This window comes from Myotis lucifugus, unplaced genomic scaffold (assembly GCF_000147115.1).
Source record: "Myotis lucifugus unplaced genomic scaffold, Myoluc2.0 scaffold_778, whole genome shotgun sequence".
NCBI lineage: Eukaryota > Metazoa > Chordata > Mammalia > Chiroptera > Vespertilionidae > Myotis > Myotis lucifugus.
This window is the reverse complement of record NW_005871826.1, coordinates 99,588-125,195: the sequence shown is the minus strand read 5'-3', so window position 1 is coordinate 125,195 and position 25,608 is coordinate 99,588. Positions and strand designations below refer to the sequence as shown.

The 25,608-nt window shown below is 57.4% G+C and overlaps 2 protein-coding genes across 6 annotated transcripts in view; both read right to left on the bottom strand.

Annotated features, from left to right (window-relative positions):
- Positions 1-109: 109 nt before the first annotated feature.
- On the bottom strand, positions 110-14,656 carry TCF25 (transcription factor 25). 4 transcript variants are annotated; one of them, XM_023746978.1, is made up of 18 exons: positions 14,381-14,656; positions 12,845-13,009; positions 11,809-11,883; positions 10,674-10,792; positions 10,130-10,195; positions 9,575-9,657; positions 8,066-8,196; positions 7,687-7,786; positions 6,951-7,044; positions 5,664-5,756; positions 5,447-5,552; positions 4,737-4,896; positions 3,543-3,630; positions 2,993-3,151; positions 2,755-2,845; positions 2,373-2,452; positions 675-747; positions 110-453 (listed from the first exon to the last, which is right to left on the bottom strand). In XM_023746978.1, the coding sequence occupies exons 1-18, from the start codon at positions 14,570-14,572 to the stop codon at positions 208-210; spliced, it is 2,121 nt and encodes a 706-aa protein (XP_023602746.1). In that variant the 5' UTR covers positions 14,573-14,656; the 3' UTR covers positions 110-207. The 4 variants fall into 4 exon arrangements, with proteins under 4 accessions (XP_023602746.1, XP_023602747.1, XP_006106229.1 ...); XM_023746979.1 differs by having other exon boundaries at positions 12,875-13,009; XM_006106167.3 differs by having other exon boundaries at positions 110-366; positions 14,381-14,655.
- Positions 14,657-16,225: 1,569 nt separating this feature from the next.
- The window catches only part of SPIRE2 (spire type actin nucleation factor 2), a 15,901-nt gene continuing 6,518 nt past the window's right edge, over positions 16,226-25,608 (bottom strand). The window contains exons 3-14 of one of the 2 annotated variants that reach the window (XM_023747004.1): positions 24,802-24,882; positions 24,534-24,698; positions 24,072-24,158; positions 23,752-23,875; positions 23,481-23,650; positions 22,706-22,895; positions 21,567-21,688; positions 20,376-20,510; positions 20,184-20,251; positions 18,331-18,358; positions 17,445-17,599; positions 16,226-17,161 (exon numbers count right to left, since the gene is read on the bottom strand). In XM_023747004.1, coding sequence (XP_023602772.1) covers positions 16,939-17,161; positions 17,445-17,599; positions 18,331-18,358; positions 20,184-20,251; positions 20,376-20,510; positions 21,567-21,688; positions 22,706-22,895; positions 23,481-23,650; positions 23,752-23,875; positions 24,072-24,158; positions 24,534-24,698; positions 24,802-24,882 — 1,548 coding nt within the window. In that variant the 3' untranslated portion in view covers positions 16,226-16,938. The remainder of the gene's footprint in view (positions 17,162-17,444; positions 17,600-18,330; positions 18,359-20,183; positions 20,252-20,375; positions 20,511-21,566; positions 21,689-22,705; positions 22,896-23,480; positions 23,651-23,751; positions 23,876-24,071; positions 24,159-24,533; positions 24,699-24,801; positions 24,883-25,608) is intronic. The other variant, XM_023747005.1, reaches the window with a different exon arrangement.

The window sequence follows — 25,608 nt, the reverse complement described above, 5'->3', positions numbered from 1 at the left end:
GGGCCGACAGAAGCACACAGGGCCCCTGCCTCACGCTGGGCACTGACCCAGCTTGGGAAAGAGCTCACATGCGCAGGCATAACGTTCACGTGTACAGGAGAGACAGGGAGGCAGACGGACATGGCATTTTTACTTCAGGGAACTGGTCAATTCTGACCAGACAAATCAGGAACATAATTGTACAGTGTGGGTGTGGCAGCTGTGTGCTCAGTCCCACTCCCCGTCCCCCTCGGCGTGGTCCTCATGCGGAGCCTCTGGGTCATGGAAGTGAAAGGTGGCCATCATGTCTCGCACAGCCAGCATCAGCCTGTTCAGGCCCTGGTTGTGGTCCAGTCCCTCGGCCCCTCCGTCCTCTTGCCTCTCCCCCTGTGGCAACGAGACCCATCTGAGCAGGGCTCTCTGGGCCCCGGCACGCCCACGGAGCTCACTCAGGACCTGTCGAGGCAGCAGCCCCTGGAAGCCATATACACGCGTCTACCTAACAAGGCCAGGCCACCAGAGTGGGATCCAGCAGCCCTGCTGACTGAGGGGTGTTGTGTCCCATTGGCAGCCACGCCCAGCTTCCTAGGCAGACTGGGTGCCCCTGCTGCTGGCAGTGCTGGCTCTGGACAGTCACACCTGAAGGGGCCTGTTGCACCCGGTGGCCAGCAGAGAGGCCAGGTGAGCTCACCTACCTCCATGGTGTAACTGGGCAGAAGTGACCGGAAGAAGAGGGCGATTGTGTTTCCATGGCTGACGGGGCTCAGCCTGAAAGAGAAAGAACAGTGAGGAAATGAAGCAGAGACAGAAAGGCCGCAGCTGGAGAGACGGGGCTGAGCTGGGGCCTGGAGCCCCAGGGGCAGGCAGCCACAACTCACAGTCAGCTCAGGGGTACTGCCGGCACCCAGCAACGGGGAGACTGTTCCAGAGCCAGGGGCTGGCCCTTTATAGCCTGGCTTGTTGAACCAAGTGGAAAGCATAGCCCACCACAGCCAGGTGCCTTGCTTATAAGCAAAGATTTGGTTGCAAAGTGTTCTTCAGCACTCAAGCTGAAGGAGTCTAGGAAACTGGTCATAGAGAGGTTCCGGCCCAGGCCAGGGTGGCTCAGTTGGCTGGGTGTTGTCTTGTGCACTAAAAGGTTGCCAGTTTGATTCCCAGTCAGGACACATGCCCAGATAGCAGCAGGCTCCATTCCTAGTGGGGTGTGTGGAGGAGGCAGGTGACTGATGTTTCACTTTCACACTGATGTTTCTCTCTCTCTAACAATCAATTTAAAAAAAAAAAGCGGCCCTAGCTGGTTTGGCTCAGTGGATAGAGCATCAGCCTGTGGCCTGAAGGGGTCCTGGGTTTGATTCTGGTCAAGGGCACATGCCTGGGTTGCAGACTCGATCCCCAGTACGGGTATGCAGGTAGCTGACCAACGATTCTCTCTCATCACTGATGTTTCTCTTTCTCTCTCCCCCTCTACCTTCCTCTCTGAAATAAATAAAAATACTATATCTTTAAAAAAAAAAAAAAAAAGCGATTCGAGGGCAAGTGTTAAGGGAAGGCCCCTCCTGGTGAAATGAGGTGCTGCGACCCAGCTCTGGGAGACACGGAGGTGCTGTTCCGCAGTGACCTTCATTTGCTCTGAAAGCCCAAGGTCTACACGGCTGCGGGGGGGGACAATGCTGAGTCACTGAAGCTACAGCCACTCCTCAGTGCGAAGAGGTCCAGCCCGAGCCTAGGACACTGACAATAATTTCCACTGGGGCAGTTTACTGGGAACTGTTACCTATGAATAAGCAATCCAACCCTTATACTTTGGTGAGGAAAAAGGGACTTCTACAAAACGTGCTCTTCTGAGATCTGAAAGCTCATGCTCCCTTAAGTGGGACCACTTGTTGGTGCCTCTTCCAGATCTAGGACATGGTGAGGGCTCTGGGTAAGGCAATTCCTCAGCTTTAAAGGCCAGAAGGAAAAAGGGAGCCGTCCACACACACCCAGCAGCTGTGGACGTGGCCCTGCTTCCCTGGCCCAGCCACCTTCCGATGTCACCTCTTTACCTGGCTAGGGCACCCCAAATCTCAGTGTACCCTCCACTCTCAGCAGTTCCTGGTGGCAGTTTCCAGATTCTATACCTGACGTGTTTCCCCCACTGCACTGGACATGCCACCAGGGCAGAGGTGTCCTTACTGCTTCCCACTGTATGTGCAGCACCTGCCACAGAACCTGACAGAGCGATGCTCTAGTCACACAAATACATGGAAAGCACCCACGCCTGGAAACGCTGACCCATGACCCCAAATCACTCTGCTCTGAGAGCCTGTGTCTGGAGGAGGCAGCAAGTCCCCGGCCCGAAGCACTGATCTGAGAGCCAGAATGCAAAGGCACCAGGAGCGGTGGACAGGTACCTTTCTGGCCTGGTGTAGGAGTAGATGGTATCTGAAGGAGGCAGAGGGTCAAAGCCCATCACAGACTGCGTGGTCACATCCTGCAGAACGAGACAGAGAACGGAGATGCAGCCGAGCCCTGTGCTGTGCCTCTGCTCCACTCTCCGCGGCCTGTCAGCAGATTCTGGTCTGGATTGGGCCTTTCTGCTGGAGTGACCCCAGCGACCAAGCTGTGTTTACTGTGCCCCAGGCTTTGGGTGAGGGTGGGACACACCATCACCATCACACAATGCCGCAATCTCTGCCCAGGATGTCAGCAGCTCAGAGCAGTAGACTATAGGTTGCGAGGCCCTGAGGGGAGGGGCCAGCTCCCACCAGCTCCCACTGCAGCCCCGCTCCTTACCGGGGGCAGCGCAGCCACAGCTTCTTTGATCTCAGAGAGGACCACGTGACGGTGGATATTTCTGGGCGCACGCTGGTAGAGCACCTTCCGCCTGGGCCCGGGGAGAAAAAGGACAGTCATGGAATGGAGCCCTCCTCAAACCCACATTCATGATCGAGATTCCCGAGTAGAGCGCCCTCATTTTTCTCCTGTGGACCTATCAGGCCAAAAGCTGTCCAGCTGCCCCAGCCCGTCTCACCTGTTCTCACACTCTTCCACGGCGGGGTCCCCAGCATCCACTGCCTGTAGGACCTCACGGACATTCTCCTCCAGCCAACTCATGATGGCGGGCTCCTTCCAGAGGAAGTGGGACCGCCCGAGGTACAGGCTCACCAGCTGGCTCAGCGCAGGGGGCTGGCTGCGGGAAGGCAGGGCCTGTAAGCATATCCCCCCACCCAGGTCCAGGCCTCCAGGTGCCTGCTGGCACATGCTGGGCACAGCCAGGGTGTGCCCAAAGCCTGAAGTGAGCGGAGGCTGCCCAGAGGGCTGCCAACCTGGGATATGCCACTGCCCAGAGGTGGGGCGCAGGTGCTCACTTCTGAATATCGCACGTGGTCGTCACTAAGTATGAGCTCCTTAACAGGAACAAAAAATACAGAAAGAACATCGGGCACCCACGCCCTGCCCCCACATCGGGAAGCCTTGTGCTTTGGGCTCCACGTCCAACAGGCCAGGCCCGCAGACATGTAGACAGCCTGTACTATGCACATGCCACACCTGTGCCCCTTGGGGGGTCTTCCAGTCTTTACCTTATTTCGGAATTGGGTCCAAAGAAGGGGTGACAGGCGACGGCGGCGTCCGGCCGAACGCTGCAGCACTCGAGCAAGGGCATCAGAACTGCAGGAGGAAGCAGAGGCCGATGGGTCACTCACGCACAAGGGGCCACCTCTGAAGGAGGGTCCTCTGTCCTGCTGTTTCCCAGGGGCCCCGTCTGCATCTAAGGGGACCCACCTGTGATCCCCAAGCATGGATGCCAGACGTTCTCATCCTAAAGACCACACACCCCACCCCACGGCAGCCCCCTCATAAGGGAGAACCCCGTCTTCCCAGTGACTCCCCAGGAATGGGCTAAAGTAGCATCAAGCTCCGTTCTGACACAGAAGCAGCTTCACAGAAGGACACGGACCTCTGCAGCCCAGTGAGCAGGGGCACCACTGGCAGTTCTGAGGTGCAGGGCTCCACACTCCACCCGAACCCCCTGCTGTGTGCCAACAGCCCCAGGCAGGGGGCCTGGCTACAGACCACCCCCCTCCACACTAACAGCCACGGCTCCAGCAGAGGGATGGGAGGGTCGGCTCCCTGAGCCTGCTGGGCAGCCAGTATTCAGAGCGGCCAGGCCAAGGCGTGTGTGCAGGGCTGGGGTGGCTGAGGGTGCAGTGTGCTGGGAGCCTGAGCGGCTCGGCCTCCTCCCACCCCAGAGCCCCATCTCCCCTCTAGCACCACCTCACACGTCCCACTGTCTGTCTCCCTGCCCTGGAACATCAGCCCGAGGCGGGAATCTGGGCTGCTGCCTCCTTGTAAAGCTGCATGTGGCGTAGGGATGCGGGGGCGGGGGGAGGGGGACAACAGCGAGCTCCCCTCCCAGGCCACACTCCCTTTCAGGATGTGCGGGAAGCTGCTGACTGCCACCCAGGGACGAGCCCGCACACCTCTGCCACGACGCCCATGGGAAGCTTGTCCGGGAGGCCCCAGAATAATCTTCCGTCTCAGTCCCTCACATTGGTGAGCAGCAGCATTGCAGACAAGAAAGCGCAGCCCGGCTGGCTGGCGGCCCCTCCCGTCCCCACTTCCCCAGTCCAGGCGCTTACTCCCTGCCCCTCAGAAAATGCCACCCCTCCTTCAGAAGGTAACTTCTTCTCAAACTACCAACATCAAAAGACATCCTAACACCAAACCACTCAGACTCAGCTTCACTACCACTGGGCAGGCCTGGCAGCACCCACCTCCAGGGAACATGATGAGGGCCTGTCGCACCAAGAGAGAGGCCTTTTCCCTCGCCGAGCTGAGCTCCTGTTCTGGGAGGTCTGCCTGCTGACTCAGCAGGAAATACGCCAACGGCACGGAGAAGGCAAAGTTTGGGAGCTGGGACAGGTTCCGATGAGCCTGCGAGGTGAAAACCAGAGGCAGAGTTCTCAGACAGGGAGCACAATGTGCGACGACAACCTCACGTCCGGGGTTTTCCCTTCGCAGAAGCGACAGACACAGTGGTTCCCCTCATCCTGAGCCCTGCACTGTTCTCTTCTGCACACGAGTACCTGTGCTCAAGTTCCACTTATAAATCAGGCAGAGTGAGTGGTTAATAGCAGTGAAATAGAACGGTAGTTTGAAGTATGACAGCAAAAATAACGTGATTTTTTTCTTTCACAATTTCACGAAGAGTCGATTCCTTCCAGCCACAGATCTTAGCAACCTCAGTATATGACCTGCATCAGGAGGCTGGTGGTTTGAGGCCATGATGAAGTGAAATTGGGCGACCTGAGCACAAGCACTGTGACACCCCCACAGTCGACCTGGTAGCCAAGAAGGCTCCTCAGTGCTCCTATCCTAGTGACACCGAGCAGAGCAGGCGGGGTCTCCCGGGACCTTCGCCATGGTGTCCTCAGCCGTCCATGGACGACAGGACTCTGTAGGCCATCGGCACACCCCCACCTACCTCCCACTCCTGGAACAGGCGGATCAGGTACTCGTAGTCGCGTGCCCGTAGGGCCAGGTGGTCGACCAGCAGCAGCATGCACAGGGGGTCCTCGTCGGGCTCCAGGCTTCCGGAGGCAGCACGCGAGCAGGGAGGCAGAGGGAGATAAAACCCAGAGTGGGCCCACGTGGTGTCGCGGGCCTGTGGCCCCCGAGCACGCGGCCCAGCGGACACTCACCTCAGGATGAGCTTGCAGTACTCCAGCGCCGTGCGCGGGCAGCCCCGCTTTTCCAGGAAGCTCATCTGCTTGTAGAGGGCCAGGTAGAAGCTCCTAGACCCAAGACAGTTCCTCGTGAGCCAGAGCGACAGCAGGTGGAAAAGCCACGTCGCCCAGGATCCTCGCGCCTGCCGCTTCGTCGCATTTCCTGTGTGGTCTAATCACTGTGAATGTTCGAGAATGTTCCTGTGTCTGCAGAGAAGGTGATGCTCTGCTTGCTGTTTGAGTTACATGTGCAACCATTACATAAAACCAAGCTCCTTAGTTCAAACCTTTATCTTGGGGGTTTTTTTTGCACCCCAACACCCATGGGAAGGTTGTCTGTGAGGCCCCAGGACAATCTTATGTCTCAGTCCCTAAAATTGGTGAAAAGCAGGATTGCAGTTATTACTTATGGGAAGAGAGTTAAAATCTGTCATTACAACCTTCATCTTTCCTCACATTTCCACAGTCAAAGTAGCTCTGATGTTGATGCACCAAGTCTGTGACTGCAATGACCCCAGCAGGCCATTATTTTTATCAACACCTACTGCCTGGTTAATGCCTGGAATGTGAGTATCTTACAGCCTGTCTTAAAGAACTAGGGATTTAACTGGAGCAGCCAGGCTAACAAACACAAGCAGTGGAGGAAGCTCAGATGCAGTCCCCAGTGCAGACGGTGCAGTGGGTCAGCATGCCTGGGACCCAGGACGGCCTCCAGGGCGGGGGAACGCCCCAGGACAGAGGGCATGCCCACCCGCCAGGGCCCTGAAGACCAGGACGAGGGCAGCGGGGAGGCTGTTGTGGCCATCAGGGCCTGAGCGGGGGCGGAAGTTCAGGACGGCAGAAGTCTCTGTAAGACAAGAAGGCCCATGCACACAACTGCTCACTGCAGGGCAACAGGGTCTGGCTGGATTCCAGCTTCTCACTCCAGAACCACAACACCTGCGTACAGGGCATTGCCGAGCTTCCTAAACTCTCGGGCACAGACCCTTTTGTCCAAAGATACAAGGAAACACGATGACAGACCCCACCACGGCGCAGTGGCTTAGTAGGCTCACTTCTAACACAGACACATTTGACCCCAGCCCTCTTGCATTCAAGCTTTAAACCCAGTGAGATGCCTGGCTCAAGCCACCTGGCGGGACCCCTTGTGGACAGCCCATGCCACCACTCCCTTGCCTGGGTCTCATGTCACCTGTGAAAGCTCCAACACACAGGAAAAGGAGCAGTGAGTGCAAGCAAAGCCCTTCGGGGAGGCCGGCTCACCTGTTCTCGGGTCTGCGGTAGTCCAGCCGGCAGGTCCCACTGGTGAGGCTGAACAGGGGGTGGAAGGCACACTCCATGCTGTATAGCGCTCTCTCTGTGGGGCACACAAACACCAGGGGAGGGCATCACAGCCACTGTGCGGCAGCTGCAACCCCGTCCTCTGTGGCTCACAACAAGGAAAGCTCTGGAAGGAGTCAGGTTACTAGGATTTGGGGGCAGTGACTGCACCAACGTGACCCTAGGGATCACCGAGCTGGCAACACCGATTCCAGACAAAGAAATGCACACACACGTCCTCACAAAACCCTCACACAGGCCCAGCAGCTCACTCACGAGGGCCAGTGTGGGGACAGCCCGTGTGTCACGTGCTGGTGGGCACACCAATGGGGCCCACTACCCACTGGAACATCACCCAGCCTGAGAGACACTGCGGTGCATGGAGAAGCCAGACAGACATGATCAGAAACGTCAACAGGCAAATCCAGAGGCAGAAAGCAGACTGGTGGTTACCAGGGGCTGGGGACTGGGAGGTGACTGAAGAGCTGAGGTTTCTTTTTAAGTAACAAAAATGGTCTAGGATCTACGAGGCTGTACAACTCCAACGCTTTTAACAATATCCTGGGAAACCCATTTGTACCCCAGTCACTTTATCGAATGGCATCTATGCCGCAGCCTCTGAGACACTCGTGGGAGGGGACATGGGCGCTGCAGCAGGGCCAGTGCGAGCAGCTCTCACCTACGAGGTCTCGAGCCATCTCCTGATCGTCCTGGAATCGGCAGGCGTCGCTGAGCTGCAGCAGCGAGTCGACGTGATATGGGCTCGTCTGCAGCAGAACCTGCGAGGCAAGAAGGGAAGCTGCCGTGGCTACGGTCGGGGCCTCCAGCGACCACACAGGAGGCACCAGCCCCTAGGCACTTGTTTCTTTCAGGCATCTAAGCCACGACATCCTCCAGCCCAAACGGTGTTCAACACGGTGCTCAACACTCTGTGCCCAGGTGTCTCCACCTTACCCCTCCCCACAGCCCGGTCCCCACACTGGAGGAGAGCAGCGAGCCCCAGAAGCAGTGCCCGTGAGCATGGTTCCCGGGACCGTCCTGCCGTGGGACTCACGCACCACGATGTTGTTGGGCTCCATCGACTCCACGGCAGCCAGGAACTTGTGCTGCGTCTGCTGGTACTCCTCGCTGTGCTCGAATGCAAAGCAGGACAGGCCTTTCTTGGACTCCAGCAGCCGCATCGACAAGCCTGGGGAGGACACCAGGGCAGGCTCCTCAGGTGCTCTTGGCGAGGAACCTCTGTGTGCAGAGTGCGAGCTGCCGCATCGAAGCATTGGTTCCGCCGCTGAGCGTGGTCCCAGGTGCCTGCTGACTGCCTGCACCCTCTCTGCTCTTTTCCTACAGATGTTTCTCCTCCGAGGAGTGGACAGAGGACCAACACCCAGGACAACGTGCAGGGGCCGGGCAGGCATGGAGGAGGCACGAATGCAACCCATGACCAGATGCCCTTTCTGGCTGCTTCTCGTGCCCAACTTCAGGGGTACAGGGTCATTTCTGCTGATGAACCTGGAAACTCCCACCTCCCTTCAGTGCCTTCATGAAATAGGTCAGGGGGTCCCGGTCACCCTTGGCTTACACTTTACTAGCACTGCACTAAGGCACCTATCGCAGGACACACAGCTGATGCCCCCATCTCTGCCTGCTCGGGGCCTCCCTCCCCTATACCCTGCCCTGGCCCGAGGGCTCCCAGGTGCTCCTCCAGGCCCTGCAGCCAAGCAGCCCCGACAGGACACTTACCCACACCCCATGCCTTTCTGCACGATTGCTATTTTTTCTTTCAATTATGTGTACTTACTAGTTTGCAACAAAATATAAAACGTGACACTTCAAAAATGAACTTGATTGCTTCCTATGATATCATACCAACAGGGAAAAGCAATAAGGTAGATAAAAAGCTGCATTAAAACATGGTCAAGCCAAACCGGTTTGGCTCAGTGGATAGAGCGTCGGCCTGCGGACTGAAAGGTCCCAGGTTCGATTCCGGTCAAGGGCATGTACCTTGGTTGCGGGCACATCCCCAGTGGGAGGTGTGCAGGAGGCAGCTGGTTGATGTTTCTCTCTCATCGATGTTTCTAACTCTCTATCCCTCTCCCTTTCTCTCTGTAAAAAAATCAATAAAATATATTTAAAAAAAAACAAAAAAACATGGTCAAGCCTGGCCAATGTGGCTCAGTGGTTGAGCTTCAACCCAGGAACCAAGAGGTGATGGTTTGATTCCTGGTCAGGGCACATGCCGGGGTTGTGGGCTTGATGCCCAGTTGGGGGTGTGCAGGAGGCAGCCGATCCATGATTCTCTCTCACCATTGATGTTTCTATCTCTCTCTCCCTGTCCCTTCCTCTCTGAAATCAAGAAAAATATAAACACACACACACACACACAAAACCATGGTCGAGAAGACACACCGCTGGTGTGGGATCTGTGCCCCAACACTGGTGGCACCACGCCGGGCACCCCATCACACACCTGCACATAGCTTTGCAGAGGACTGACCTGGCCCAATGGACTCAGACACCAACAGTGCCCAGCGTCGGCCAACGCACAACCCCGCACCTCTGAAGCCTCTCACCTGGCTTGGCGTACCGGGGCCAAGTACTCTTAGGGGTCGTCAGCCACGTACACTTGGGGTACACGCGCTGTCTCTGCCGCGGCCTGTGGAGAACAGGACATGGCACCGCTTCACCTACACTGCCTGACCTCTGCTGGGCTGTGGGAGCAAAACCTCAGGGCGGGGGCAGGGGGTGAGGCCACAAGGACAAGGACACACGTTTCTCTCTCTCCCCGTCTCTCTTCCTATCTAAAAATCAATAAAAACATTTTTTAAAAAAAGAACTGTTAAATTAACAAAGGTCAAACTTGTCCTAGAACCGAAGCTTCATGTTAGTGGTGATGCTGACTGAGCTGCAAGAAGGAACCTGCTGAGGGTTCAGGCTGGAAGTTCACACGTTAAGGGTTTTGGAACGTCAGCTACAGAGGCCCTGAGCCAGCAGCACAGACAGTCACACTCCAGCTCCTCCCTGACCCACCCTCAGGCCCCTCACAACGGGGCACCCTGAGGGTCTCGTTTTTTCTGTGGCGTTGAGAACCCCACCTTTAATTGCGAACATGCCCGTGTGGGTCTCACCTTTGTTCCCCTAGGACAGCTCGGGCACCGAAATACCTTTTCAGTTCTGTGTCTGGATTTAAGTGTCTAGAGAATTGAAAATTTTAAAAGAAAAATGAAATTGAGTTCTTATAACGATTCTGAGAATTTTAGAAAGTCACATAAAAACCCAGTGAGGAAAACAGCTATTCTGGTGTCCAAGACAACGAGTGGGCCTGCTTTCCCTAACACCACGGCCCCAGGCGGTGACCTGAGGCTGGCCACTGCTCTCAGCCGAGCGAGGGCAGTGAAAGACCTGGACTCATCGGGATTCCCACCAACTCAGGACCCACCTCTACAGTGGGGACAGGGTTCCAGCGTCTACAATCCAGGAAAACCTCTTAAGTCAATAGTGTTCCCACACCGTCAGCTAGAAGTGGAAATGGAGGCACTCTCCTTTTCCCTTCTCCTTGTCCTGTTTCCTGAACCTCTGACAATGCGCTTGTATCACTTTTAAACACAGTTAGTTTCTTCTGCTCCTAAGGACCTTCCTCGGCACGCGATCTGCAGGCGCGGGGGAGGGTACCTGTGCTCCACATACAGCACGTGCTTCCTCGAGCTCAGGGGCGGCGGGCTGGGGTGGTGAGGGCCACTGCTGTCCTCAATCCTCTCCAAGATGCGATCAATGTCTTCCAGCCCATTTTCCTAAAGGCCCCAAACAGCCACATATTAACCCCCACCCTCACTTTATTTTACATGTTATAACAACCAATAACTGACTCATTTTTACAAAGAACTCATTTTCAATCACGTTTGCTTCCTGAAAGACAACAGGCATATAACAGATTCTTCATAGGAAGCCGCTCGGAACAGACAGAATCAGAGCCAGAAGAGCCCTCAAGGATCTGAACCACAGGCTACATTTCTGGTCTCACAGGTGCACTCACCTGCTCAGGTAACTGAGCTGGGACTTGAGATTCTGACTGAACAGCCACAAAGACACAACCTCTTTTCGGAACAAACACAGGGACAATGAGGCACAGGGGCAATGTGGAAATATTCTTTCTGACACACGGCTCCTGGGGACATTTACACCTCAGTACCCGCTATCGGTCAGGGCACAGGTGCAGCAGGCTGAGGGCTCTGCTGCCCAAGAGCAACGTCTCAGAGGCAGAGTGGGGCTCTAACCCTCACGGAATGAAGCGAACAAACAGAAGCGAAATTTGGTAGGTAATTTCCCCTTTTCATGTCTCTGACTTCTGAATTAGTTACACTCCTAGCAGGAAGGAATCGAAATATCAAATAAAAACCTGCTTTCCTGTCCGTGCCAACAGTGCTCTCGAAAACATGGTGACATCCCTGAATCCTTCCCGACTTTCTATGAGAAGTGTGGCAGGCACCAACCCCACAGGGTGGCACGGGACAAGAAGGGCAAGGACTTGCTGATACGCAGGGAAACCGGTGTGATGACAGGACGCAGTGGCTAAGCCGATTTTCCCCTAAAGACTGTGCTGAGGCTTGAATGCATGGAGCCCAACTGCAGATCTAAGACCTGTGAGCATTTTGAACTGGGAGCCGATAGGAAGAGAAAGGCCAAGGGATCTAAGCTTCATAATCATGTGACCATAGAATCTGGAGGACAGGTCTGCCACAAACAGATACACAAACAAACAGCTTCCTGAGAACCAGCCAGAAGACGACAGGGTAGCAGCCAGACATACCGAAGTTTCTCCTGTAGAACTTTTCTTATTTTTCTGTTTCTTTTTCTTCTTTCGGAGTTTGCCACTCACATTCGACTAATAAAAGAAGCACATCTTAGTCAATGTAAAGAGAGGATGAGATCTTAAACCCTGAGAATCAAAGCAGAAGCTGCAGAGGGACACAGCGACACCGGACGCAGGCTGGATGTCCCCTCCCTCCCACTTCATGTCCTGTGACCTCACCGACTTCTCTCAGACAACAAATACCTCCCACCCGTCTCCTGACTCAGTGCCGCCTCCACCTTCCTCTCACACCTCTTCCTGACACACCTCAGACGTCCTTGTGACCTGACAACGCTCACAGGGTTCTGATACCCACCCAGCAGCGTTTTGCTTTCATCATTCACTTTGTCACCCACTCTCCCTGCCACAATCAGCCACCTGGAGACCAGGCCCCACACCAGTCCCCACACCCATGCCTCTCTGCCTCAACACCTGTCATGCCTTCACCTGGCCTCTCCTCCCATCATAGGGTGAAGACTCCTTGGGGAGCCCCCCTGCCCGTTAGGTCCGTCTGTCCCACCCCCACACTCATCAGGTCTCCCCAACTGTAGCTGTCAGTCTATCCATGTCACCCTCTCAAGAGCAAAGATTTGTCCCTAGAGCCCAGGAGGCTCCCAAAAGCATGTGTTGAGTAAATGAGCAAAAGGCCTCTGGAGGGACCTCCCGTGTGCCATGGAGAACACAACACTAACCTGCCTACACATTTCTTCAAGGCACATCCACCCAGGGCCCTGTCCACCTGCCTGCGCCCCAGATGCACAGTCATGAAGAGCGCACCCCGCTGAGCAGGGGGACTCTCCCAAAAGGATCTCCTGCTGTGGAGACTTGTTTAGGGGACCCCGGATATAGCACCCGTGACGTCCACCAGTCTTCAAGATTTCATGCACATCTGATCACAACTCCCGAGGAAATGTGGGGGCAACTGGGCATTAACAAGACGAAATTCAGAAAATGACAGCAGAGTGTGTGTGGCTGGGCACCCTTGTCCCCACACCTGCTCCAGGGGCCCTGTCCTGTCATCCACCTCTCCATCCTTCCTGGGCTCGGCACTTCCACTCTGGGACTTCCTTTTGCTCCCCGACACCACAGCTTCCGTGCGCAGACCATCGGACCTCTCCCCGTTCACCACGGGTCCCTCCTCAAGATCCTCAATGTTAATCTGCAGGAACAGAGGGGAGAGAAGAGGGCGTCACGGATCATCCTGTTACAAGTGCACCCTGGAGGTACTGAGAGGCGTGTCAGTAGCAAGAGCAGAGAGGAGGTGCTGGGGGGCACCTTCAAGGCCACTCTGAGATTGTGGAGGAGGAACAGGAACATGCTATGCCTCAAAGCCCACAGTGCCAACCGTCTGAACAAGTCCTGGTTCAGGGCTCCTTCAGTTGATGAGCCACAGAAAGTGCTGGGGCACAGGTGGCCCTGGTGTCCTGTCTGCAGAGCTGGCATAATGCAGAATCCCAGAACATCACAACTTATTTCCCACTCTGAGCGCCATTTGTCTGTCTAGCAAGTCCATAAGTCTTTGTTTATAAAAAGAGCACCTGATGTGAAGATGCTGGAATTTTACCAAACGGGGTCTGTCTCCACCAGTAACAGGGCAATTCCTACCTCGGGCGCCTTCTTTTGTGCAGCAGCACTGGGGCGCCAGGGGCTGGTTAAGATTTTGCAGCAAAGAGAGGAAGCTGGAATGAGACCTCTCGTGGGCATTTCCTCCAAACTGGCACCTACCCTCTCCCCAGCATTCAACCAATGGTGCCACCAATGCCTCTGGGTGAAGGTGGGTGCTGACTTCCTATTATGAAGTCATGCTCCCTTCCTTTAAAAAAATCCTATTTTTTGAGTCCCTTTTGGGAAACTGAGGTGTTTTAAGGAATTCAAATTTGTAACGACCTCTATGCCAAGTTCAACCTCAACAGAAAGAACAGTGTGGACTCTATGCCCATGCTGGGCACCGGCATGATGCAGGAAACACAGGTGAGCAAAACACGTGTCACCTGCCCACACAAGAAGGTCAAGGAAGCAAGAACAAGATAAGGCTCCCACATGCAAGATTACAGCCTGAGGCCAGCACTGAGACCCCGCTGTGCTGGACGCCTGGCTGCGGGGGACGCGACGATGAGCAGCACACCCTGTTCCACGTTGTGAGGAGTAAAGGTGAATGTTTGTAAAGACCCTGCAAGTGCCAGGGTGGAGACAGAAATCAAGGGACCACCCCGCCACCAAGACTCTGAGAAGGGAAGCCCCGCCCACCCATTGATGCCCCGCCCCTCGACTTGACGACCACGCCCACTCCGCTGCAGCCCAGACCCCACTGCCCCGCCCTGGACACTACGGCCCCACTCCCAGCTGCGGCCCGAACCGGGCGTGGCCCCGCCCCCATGACTTCATGCACCGCCCACCCCCTTCGCCCCGCCCTCCCCACTGCAGCCCGGACCCCAGGTGGCCCCGCCCCCTGACGTCACGGCCTCGCCCCGCGCAGACCCGCCTCACACACCGCGCCCCCGTCGCCCCCACCCCAGGCCACCCGGCTCACCAGCTCGAACCGGTTGTTGACTCGGACTCCTTCCTTCCCTGGGCTCCGGGGGCGCCGGCCACCTGGCCCCCGCTTTGGTCCTTCTTCTTCCGCATCATCGTCATCACGGAAGCCAAACTGGAGGGCGCCGGGCCCGAGGGGCTCCTGTCCGCGCTGTTCCCCCCTCAGCCTCCGGAGGGCCCGGCGTGACATAGGACCCAACGGCCGCTGACGTGCGGGGACGGGGAGCGGACCGGCAGGAAGGAGAGCGGCCGCGCGCCTGCGCACTGATGGCGCTGGCGCGGGGCTGGCTGGGGCTGCGTGTCGCGCCTGCGCGCTGCGTGCTCCGGAACTTCCGGTCTTTTCCGGTGTCACCTACGAAGGTGCGGACTGGCCCGGACGTGTTCTCGCGCTAGTTGCGTGCCCGGACCGCGGCGTCTCCGCGTCTTCGGGAGACGTGTCCGCGACGGCTGTGGGGCTGGGATGGGGGAGCGGGAGCCCGGGCTCCGAGCCTCCCGCACCGGGACCTGCACCCTGTTTCGCGGAGGGACGCGCAGGTGAGAGCTGGGGGTCTGGGGGGCCCGGCCCACTCTGCGCGCCCGGCCTGTGACTCCGGCCAGAGTCCGAGGCTGCCCGCGGGACGGTCCCCTCGTTAGCGATCGGCTCATCCAACCGAGTCGCTCCCCAAAGCTGCGGACTTCGGGACACCCCCACGGACCACCCTCGGGCGGGATAGACCGAACCCGATGCGCTTGCTGTTTGCCTTTTGCTGTTGCTGCGCCGCGTGGTCTCCTGTTCCTCTAGGTTGGGGAAAGCTGGTCCTGTGCGTCATAACCTCCTGGGAGGTTTTTACAATAAAGATGAAGGGCCCAGGCCAAGCAATCCCGAGGTGCAGCATTGTTATTTTTAAAGCTCTCTGGGGAATTACAACGTGGAGGCAGGATTGAGAACCCCTGAGCGGGAGTGGAGTGACGGACGATGGCAGCCTTGAGCGTGGGGACGGCTGTCACTATGGAGTCAGGCCTGGCACCCTACCAAATACCTCATCCTGCGAGGTGGGGGTCCCCCTTTTACAGGTAAAGAAAGCGGGACTCAGAATAACGGGCACAGGTAGAATCTGGATTTGCATTCGCGCCTGTGGTTCCAGAGTTCGTTTGAGGAAGGCTACTGGCAAGGACGGAGAAGGGGAGGCAGGACGGGGTGTGCGCGCGCATGCCTGCACCGCCTGGCTGGTCTGTCAGCCTGTGCTGGTCACTTGGATCTGAAACACTTCACACCAGCTGCCACAGAGCTGCTGCCTCAAGCTCCCCAGTCCCACCTGCTCCAGCCACTTCCCCAGTCTCCTAGAATCCCCGCTGCCTGCAATCCAGCTACTAAAGGGTTGTGCGCAGCCCAAGTGGGGCCTCCAGGACCCGTGTCCATGGGCAGGCATTAGAGCCTGGTGTCCAGTAGACCTGGGTTGACATCCCAGGGAAGCAGTGTCCTCACCCACAGGGCGGGATGCCAACAGAAGTCGCCTCCCAGGCACATATGGGCAGACAGGGCACAGGTATCCGTCCAGCCATTATCCTGAAGAGCAGGGCGGAGGTGCCCTTACCCTGCGAACCCCAAGGGATCTGGGGGATGAGGACAAAGGGTGCCACAGGCTGGCTGGTGACAGGCAGCAGGCTAACTTGCTGTCCCACATGCAGCCCTTGGTTCCACATAGGACTAAAGTGCCAGATTACGAAGTTGAGGGTAGAGACTGGGAGTGGGCCTGAATGCCCTCATCTCATGATGGGCATCCTGACTGCCTGGGGCGGCGGGGGATGCGGGACAGGTGGCCCCTCAGCCCAGCTTCTGCGCTTAGAGAACATACCACTGCTGTGCTGGGTAGTCCTTAGTCCACGCCCCAGACGGGAGCCTGAGACCACCTTTATTGGGCCGAGTGGCCGTGAAGACACATTTACAGGGCTCCTGGTAACCAGACCGAAAGCATTGCAGGGGCATGGTGTCGGGAAGGGAGTGAGTTTTGCGTCAGGCTTCCAAGGGGGTGGCCCTGGGACACCTGCCTGGGAGAATCACAGCCCACTCAAGCTCCCCAGGTGCCCCCACAGCCCATATCCTGAGAGGGGAGCACAGATGCAAGTAGGACGCTCCAGTTCACCTGTGGACCAAGACGCCCTTCCATGCCTGGACATCTGCCCAAGGAGGGATGGAGAACACACACAGGGGCAGGGTCCTCCCTGGAGCCCCACCATCCCTTGCCTCCAGCCTGCCCCCCTTTCTATCCTATGCCATCCCCACTCCACCCACGGAGTCCTGAGAGGAAACAGCCTCCCTGGGGAGGATCCTGGAAATAAGCCTGACCCCAAATGGGTTTGGGGCCAGGAAACATATATAAATATATCGGCTGTGTATATGTTATATAAATGTATATGTATATATATATATATGTACATGCACACTCCGGAGGCAGCTAGCAGCTGTGCCTCAGGATGGGGAGCGCTCAGCCTCATCCAGAACTGGCCCAGCTCCTCCTCAGAGGCCTGGCCACCTTGCAAAGCCTCAGGCCAGGTAGCCTGGGATAGCAAGGGCTGTCACTTGAAGTCAAGAGTCCAGGTGTTGGGGATGTAGAGGGACTGGGTCTGGCGGGCACGGCGAGGGGTGGTGTTGAGGGCATCCACGCTCTTGCGGCTGGAGCACACCACGTCAGCCACGAAGCTGGTGCAGTCGCTGCAGACGTCCTTCAGGACACAGCCGTGGGTGTACATGTGAGGGAACTCCTCCTCCACACTCTGCCACTGGGGCCTCTGCAGGGACCTGGGGAGGGACGGGGCGTCAGGGAGGTCCCCCACCCATTTCTCCACGTCCACACCCCCTCCCCCTGCATCAGGCACGCACGGTGTTTGGAGTGAACATGCCGAACCAAGTGCACCCTGGAAAACGCTCTTCCTCGAGAGGAACCTGAGTCCTGGGCCCTCACCACCCAGCACGGTTTCCATCTCATGCTGCTCAGCCCCCAGGGCCCTCCCAGACGTCTGCGTCTTGTTTCCTTGGGGCGTCCCAGGAAACGGGACACCTCCCACTCCAGCTCCGGCGTCACCGGCATTGCCTGGCACACAGGGTTGGCAAAGGCACGCACTGGAAGGCGTCTCTCCGCTGTGTGGCTGTGGCTCTGGCAGCTGTCGCCCTCTGAGGATTCTCAAAGCCCAGCGTGTAGACAGGGATGTGTGCAAACTTCTTGGAGGGCATCTTCATCTGCAAACAGAGGGTTGTGGGTGGACAAAGGCTTCCCTAGAGACAGTCCAGGCACACTCGCCCCTGCAGCTCTCTGGATAACGCCCCCCACTCCCCCACCCCACGCCTGGCACCTGCCTCCTTCCACACACCCAGCACGGCTGCTCATATCCAGGCACGGAGCAGGCACTGTGCGTTCTACACCATGCAGGGTCTAGCGTCGGGCCCTGTGTACAGCAAATACCTAACGCGGGACAAGGTGGACACTTTTCCACGGCCAAGTGGCCGGATATAGAGTCAGGGTCTGAAAACTGGTGATGAAAATCCCTCTTAAGCAGGTTCCTGTTTCTGGGCTGAGGCGTAATGGGTGACACACTTATACATGTCATTGCCCGCTTACCTCAGTGCACATGTGTGTACGCAGACACCTGAACTGCTATAAAGAGCCTCCAAACACACTCAAGGAAGCTGCAGGGTCAGAAGCTAGGACTCTCGAGGGGAAGTGAAGGGTTTCTTGGCACTGTCCTACTAACACGGAATGTTAATAAAAAGCACCTACTAGGGTCTTTTAAAACTGTACAGTCTCGGAAAGGGTGGGAATGGATTCTGCCTGGGAGGAGGAGGTGAGAGATGAAAGATGAAGGTGGTGTCATCTGACAGGAGACTGCAGGCCCCCCGCCCTCCCGCCCCTTGTCAAGCAGCAGAATACCTGGATGCCTAGAGGCCTTGCTCAGACCCCAGGTGAGCCTCACCTTTATGCTGCAGGAAGTGCAGACAGCTCTGGAAGGGAAGAGGAAAAGCGTCAGCCCTGAAGAGGCCCGGGAAGAGCAGCTGCTTCCGCGTAGGTGTCCCACCAGCAACCTGCCGGTCAGCTGCCCTGGCCGCCTGCTGGGCCCCTGGTCGCTTCGGTACTCATTGGTTCTTCTCTAGAATATCGGGCCTGGAGTGTTCTCATACCCTCCAGACCCGATATGCTAAAGAAGAACCAAGAGGGGCAGAACTATTTTGGGTGTAATACTAAGTAAAAAGAAAAGCAAGATTTGGGAGTCCAATGAGTACTGAAGCGACCACAGGGACCTCAATGGAGAGGCTCCGTTTTAAGCAGTGATGAACATCCCTTATTCCCCGCACCTGATTTCAAAAATAAACACTTTCTTGTGAAAATCTGAACATCAGAATTGTAATTTAGACAATGGAATCCTCTCCTCTAAAGCCCACTTCTCAGAGATGATCCCTGCTAGCATTACAGTCTTCATTCTCCTGATGTAAGTGTATGTTAACAAAAAGTACACTTCAATAAAAATACTGTTCTATAAAGATGCATCAGGGGCTCCTCCACATTAGTACAAATTGTCCAAATTCATTTTTTATGCCCAGCCAGTGTGGCTCAGGGTTTGAGCATCGACCTATGAACCAGGAGGTCGCAGTTCGATTCCCAATCAGGGCACATGCCCAGGTTTTGGGCTCGATCCCCAGTAGGGGGATGTGCAGGAGGCAGCCAATCAATGATTCTCTCTCATCATTGATGTTTCTATCTCCTCCTTCCTCTCTGAAATAAAAAAAATATATAGTAAAAAATTTTAAATTATTATTCCACTCAGGCCCATGAATTACATTTCCACCATGGCCGGTGGGAGCAGACACTATTCATGGAACTGTTCCTTTAAACCTTTAGGGGAGGGTCAGTAAACTTTTCCTTTAAAGGGTTATGCAGTAAATGTTTAGGTGTGACTAAGTAATGAATAATGAGTAAACAAATGGGAGTGGCTGTGTCCCAGCAAAACTCTATTTACAAAACAGGCAGTGGCTGCATTTAGCCCACGGGCTAGAGTCTGCCAATCCCTGCTCCAGGATGATTCTTTCAAAGCCTTCAGTCATGCCCTAGCCAGTGGATAGAACATCGGCCTGCGGACTGAAGGGTCCCGGCTTCAATTCCGGTCAAGGGCACATGCCCGGTTGTGGCCTCGATCTCCAGTGGGGGGCGTGCAGGAGGCAGCCGATCGATGATTCTCTCTCATCATTGATGTTTCTATCTCTTTCCCTCTCCCCTCTTCTCTGAAATTAATAAATACATATTAAAAAAGCCTTCAGTCATTTCCTTGCATGTATGTGCTGATCGATACTCTGCTGAGTACTCTAAGGGGACCTTCTGCATGTCTGAGCTCGCTCTCTGGACTCCTTGCTGGGGGACTCTGGTGCCTGGTCTCCCTGGGTTCTCTAGGCTCAAGGAGCCGACCATTTTCTGACTCATGACCTAGCAACTCCCGGCAGTTGAGGCAGTCACAGGGCTAACCCATAGTCTTCCTGTTTGCTGCCTGATGTCCAGTGTCTTGAAAGCCATTGCTTCATATATTTTGGCTTTTGTTTTTGTTCTTGTTTTTTGTTGTTTCAGGTAGAAGGTGCCTGTTACCCCACCTTGGCTGAAAGTGAAAGTAGGAACCCCTTAGCTATTAGAATTAAATTAAATTAAATTAAAATGTTAAATTCGGTTCCTTGGTTGCAATACCGCCTCAGGAAGTTCCATTGGGCAGAGCTGACCTAGAGCCTTCTTACCCCGCCTCCCATGGTGATTCACAGCCGAGCCCGGTGCTTACAGAAGGCTCACCTCTTGCAAAAGAGACAGGTGGACGGCCAGGAGAACAGCGGGAACTTGGTTCGGCAACAGCAGCAGATCTATAAGAAAAGGCCTTGTTAGAGCCCGATTTAGTCCAAAACTCACGGGGTCCAGTCCTGTCCCCTCCAGGCCCCCACCCAGGGCTCCGGTGGGCAAGGGACAGGGCAGGGTGCGGGCCCTCACCTTGCCCTTCTTCAGGCTGCTGAAGAGCTCCTTGTTCTGCAGGAACTTCTCCATCTCCGCCTTCACCAGCACACGGCGCACGTCCATCACCTCCTCCACAGTCAGAGCCAGGCTCTCCACGGGGTGGCTGAACTCCTGGGGTGGGAGGGTCCGGGGTGGGGCTCACTCAGGCCCTCTCTACAAGTGCCCTTCCCCAAGGACCCCAACGTCCGTCCTCCTGGCCTCAGTCTACCCGAGCCCTGCTGACGCCCCCCAGGGGCTGAGCCGGATCCCTGACCCTCAGCAACTGAGAGAGACACTACATGTTTGTTGCTTTACGCTGCTGGGTCTGGGGGTAATTTCCATACAGCAAATGGTGACACATACAGAACTCAGGGGAAGCATTACCGTTCGCGGGGGAATATCAAGAACAACACCACCTTGCCTTCACACAGCACTTACACTTTCCAAAGCATTTTCACATCTGTTCTCCTTTCAGACTCTTTTAAAAAATATTTTTAAAATTTATTTCAGAGAGGGAGGGAGAGAGATAGAAACATCAATGATGAAGAGAACCTGCCTTCTGCACGTCCCCTATCAGGGACCTAGCCCGCAACCCGGGCATGTGCCCTGACTGTGAATGGAACCTGGGACCCTTTAGTCCGCGGGCTGATGCTCTATCCATTGAGCCAAACTGGCCAGGGCTCCTCTGAGCCTCTTGATAAAACGTCAAGGAAATGATAGAGACCACACCCCTGACATCTCCACGTGCCAGCCAGGGGCCCCTTTGATAAAATCTCACACCGCGGCTCAGGTCCAGTAACTCTTCACAGGACAAGCCACAAAATTTCACCTGATGGGACCGAGGTGCAGGGAGGGCCTGCATCTTAGAGGCCGAGTCGGGACCGCCTCACCCCAATAAAACGCTCCCCCGTCTCCTTACGAAGCCCTCCAGGCACAGGGTTTCTCCTGCTGCCTAACCACAGAGCTGGGACAAGACTCCACATGCAGGTGCCCCTTGGCGAGGGCCTTCCGCGGGGGCCGCAGTGCTCAGAAGGCCCAGGAGGTGGCAGCAGAGACCAACCTGGCCAGAAGGCGGCCCAAGCAAAGAGCAGCCACAGACACTGACCACGCCTACCCTCTGCCTGGAGCCTTGTCGGGGTGAAGGGTGCACTCGCCCAGCCGCCCTGGACAGCCAGGCCCCTCACTCACCAGCCACAGGTGACTGGGGTCGGCGGCCGCAGAGGCCTCTGGCCTGTCCTTTGCTGAGCGCAGGTCACTGGGTCGGGGGGAGCTGGGGTCAGCCTGGGACTGGACGCTCACAGGGAAGGGGCCTGGAGGAAGAGTTTGGAAGCCACGTCAGAACAACCCGGCAGAATCCTGGTGTGGGAGGGCTGCCCAGGGGCCGAGGGAGATGCCGGACGGCGCTGGATGGGAGCTGGTGGGTGGTTTCATGGCGGAGGCGGGAGTCCTCAGGCAGAGGGTCAGAGAGAGAGCATGTCACCCCATCACAGCCCATGCAGTGCAGGGGCCCAAGGGACCCTTGAGGGAGTCTGAGCCCATGAATGAGCCAACGTGGAGTCCATGATGGAGCCACGGCAGCCACGGTGCTGGCCACACAGGGCCTTCCTGCTCGGGGCCCCGCCCACTGCATTTCATACTGGAGGAGGGAGGCGCAGAAGGCAGGCTAGCCCACCATGGGATCTGAGTTTTGAGCAGAGTTTGGGGGGACAGTGAGGTATCGCCTGGCCTGGTCCTCTTCACGCCAGAGAGTGAGTCATAACTACCAAATGGGACCGTCCTGAAAGTGGCCACATGCTACGGTGACCCCGAGGGCAGCGAAGGGGCCTGGCCATGTCTGGTGGCATTTCGTGGAGCACAGCCTGTACAAGGGTGGGACTAACCTCATGGCCACAAGGACCGATCTGTCCTCTGTGCTGACCGACAAGGAGGAGGAGGCACCCCCCACCCCCGTCTGGTTCACTGAGGACACAGGCCCACCGACAGAAACACAGCTAGCAGGACCTATCACTCAGCTCCCCTCTCCATCCATCTGCCCATCCGTCCACCCCTGTGTCCATCCATCATCCATCTTCCGACAGTCATCTGTCCATCCGCCCAGCTTTCTCTCTGTATACCAATAGACTAAGAGTCATTACCTGTAGGTAATGGGTTTGTGGGCATGTTTTTAGTTTTTAAAAAAGGTTTTGCAATGAATATGGGTTAGTAAGTTGTCAAGTTAAAAAAGTGGGGTGCGCCTGCCTGAGCTGGTGCAGACAGTGTGGGCCAAGGGACACGTACCCACAGGACAGGGCGAGGGCGAGGGAAAGGGGGTGAGAGGCGGCACTTGCCCTGCTCCTGGGTGCTCGGCCGCCAGGTGTGCATGCTGCCCGCGCGGGCCCGGGACGGCTCCAAGCCTCCTGGGGGCTGCGTGGCCGGCTGCAGGCCAGAGGCCACTTCACTCCGCAGCTGGACAAGGTCGTGCTCTGAGAAAGAGCGGTCCCGCTTCAGGGTCACCTCCCCACACGGGGACTCTTCCTCCTGCGGACACACCAGACCAGCCCGACCCTCACCTTCTGCCCACCAGCACCTCCTGCCCGTCCCTGGACTGAGGCACAGGACACGCGGTCCTGCCGGGTCCACGGAAGCCATAGGGCCGTCCTCCAGCCACTGCCAAGCCTGACTGTCCTCTGGACAGAGGAAGGCAAGTGCCCCCCAAACCAGGCAATTCCCTGCAGCCTCGGGAAGGTCTGGCGTCAAGTGGAGCCCACTGACCTGGCCTCCACCTGGCCTTCCTGGCCCTGAGGCAGAGAGGACGGACAGGAGCCACGCTGGGACACGCTGGCTTTTCACATCAACCAGGGGCTGCTCAGCCTCCGGCCCCAGGATGGCAGCCCTCTTGTGCTATAGGAACGGGGTGGGGTGCAAGGCCACTGTCCCTGTCACCCCGGAGTCCACCATGCTCGCGCCCAGGGAAGGACACCTGCGTCGGCAGAGGGCACTGCCCGAGGCTCTGAGCAGCGGGCGCCCCGCACTGGACGCTGCGCCTGGACTTGCTCAGCCCCTCCTCACTTCCTGCCCCTCCTGCCCCTCCCTGGCCTCTCTCAGGAGCCTGTGGAGTCTGACCTCAGACGTGTTCATCTCCTCCATCTCCGCCAAGGTGGGCGCCTTGAGCAGGACCCGGGGCCGTGGGCGTTGGGCGCAGCTCCCGGCATCCGCCACGGACAGGTTGATGCAGGAAGTGGACTTGACGTCCCCAGAGCAGGCGTTGAGGATACAGGGCAGAGAGCCAAACCCTGGGGGAGCCAAACCCGGGTGGCGGGGGCAGGACAGGATGTCAGGGGGCAAGAGTGCAGGGAGGGGGGAGGAGCGGCAAGGAAGGGGGTCCCTGGCTCACCCCGGCCGCCCCAGCGCTGGGCCCCCACGGGGCGCAGCCTCCGCTCCTGCTTGATCTCCTCCAGGATCTTCTCGTGCAGGGTCCGCTGCTTCTGGGGCAGGGGGCGGAGCCTTCGCTCTGAGACCTGCAGGGGCATGGCCGCACAGGGGGCAGTTAGGGAGGCCCACCAGGAGCCCCACACAGCGGGGGGCAGACGGTGTCCAGTGAGCTCCTGGGGGCTCGTCCATCGAGACCAACCCTTGGCACCCCCCTCCGCACACATGCCACGCTGTCCCCCGGTCCGGGAAGGGGGCCCAGAGGTGAGGGCACCGAGCTGGCACCTGCTTCAGCGGAGGCCGGGAGCGGATGAAGTCGAGGATGAGCTCGTGGGCGTCCTTCTTCACCCGGGGAGGGATGTCCCCATCGACCTGCGGGGGCGGGAGGCGCTCAGGGCCTGGTCCTCGTGTCCTCCTCCCTGTGGCCGTCAGTGTGGCCCAGGGTCCTGCTCACGGTGCCCACACTGGCACCGCCCCACACTTCCCTGCGTCTGGGGTTCTTCGTGGGAAAACGGGGTCCGTGGCACCACCTCCCAGGGTCGTCACGAGAACGAGATGAACCCGCACATTTAAAATTCTTAGGGTGACAGCGGCAGCGGCCACAGGGATTCCCCTGGACCATCCTGCGGCCTCCGCACCTGCCCCCGGTCACACTAGGAATCGGGCCACGGCTGCCTGCTCCCACGGGACGCCCGGCGGTGGCCAGCACACAGGTGGGGAGGCGCGGCAGGCGCCCGGCCGGCTCACCATGACCTTGCGCAGCTTGTAGTTCCTGGCGCGGATGTCCTGCATCAGCATCTCGAAGGGGGTGAGCTGGAACTCGGTGGGCAGCGGGTTGAACTCCTGCTCCTGCACCTTCTTGAGCTTCACTCCGTGGCGAAGCTCCCGCATGAGCTGGACCCAGAGTCGGGCCTGGGCCCCGAGAAGGTGAGAATGGCCCTGAGCCCCAGCCAGGACTCCCGGGGCCCTCCAGGCACAGGTCCTCGGGGTCCCGGGTCGGGGAGCCGCGTCTTACCCAGTCCGTGCGCCTCAGGTTGTCAAGCTCCGCCAGGGGCTGCTCCGCCTGTGGCTCGTCCTCGCGAAGCTTCTGCAGCATCTGTGGGTCCAAGAGAAGGTGGGGAGCGGCAGCTCAGGGTGTGGGCGCCTGCCGGGCCATCACTGTGGCCTGTCCTTACCACACGAGCTACTATTACACCAGCAAGACTAGGGCCCAGGCTCGGGCGCAGAAAGGTATCTGGGAGAACTAAGCCATTGGCCATGGAGCCACACGGGACACCTGGTGCCCCATCGCCATCCCTGGCAGCTTCTCCTTGGCAAGGGCGGGGACGAGAGCCCAGCACCCACAGAGAGCCTCTCTCGCCTGATCTACACACCCCAGCGAGGCATGGGGCCCCCCCGAAGAGGGCACGGAGCCGCTCTCCCGCGTCGGAAGCGTTTTCCCTCAGATCCCAGCTCACAGCCCGTCCCCAGGAAGGCCTTTCTCAGCCTCTTCATCTGGGCCACACCCGCCCACCCTCTCAGCACACCCACGGCCACGCCTCAGCCTGCGAACCCAGCTACAGTCTGCATTCATCTGCCTCTTCAATGGTAGTCTGCGCTAGTGCCTCCATGAGGCCAGACCCACATTTTCTGTCTTTGTTTTTTTCCTCATGTTGGTATTCCTGTCTCCTTAGCACAGAGTAGCACATGCTAGGCCTTAAATGTTGGTTGAATGAATGAATGGATGGATGGGTATATGGGTGATGAATGATGGATGACGGGCAGGTGGGTGGATAGATGCATACATGGATGGATGGATGGATGGATGGATGGATGGATGGAT

What these genes read in the sequence shown, in the direction of transcription:
- TCF25 (XM_023746978.1), bottom strand. Translation starts at nt 14,572, where the DNA reads ATGTCACGCCGGGCCCTCCGGAGGCTGAGGGGGGAACAGCGCGGACAG. An exon ending in GCCCCGGTACGCCAAGCCAG is followed by an intron (nt 8,197 to 9,574) that starts GTGAGAGGCTTC and finishes TGTCCTCCCCAG; the next exon opens with GCTTGTCGATGCGGCTGCTG. An exon ending in TACTGCAAGCTCATCCTGAG is followed by an intron (nt 5,553 to 5,663) that starts GTGAGTGTCCGC and finishes TGCCTCCGGAAG; the next exon opens with CCTGGAGCCCGACGAGGACC.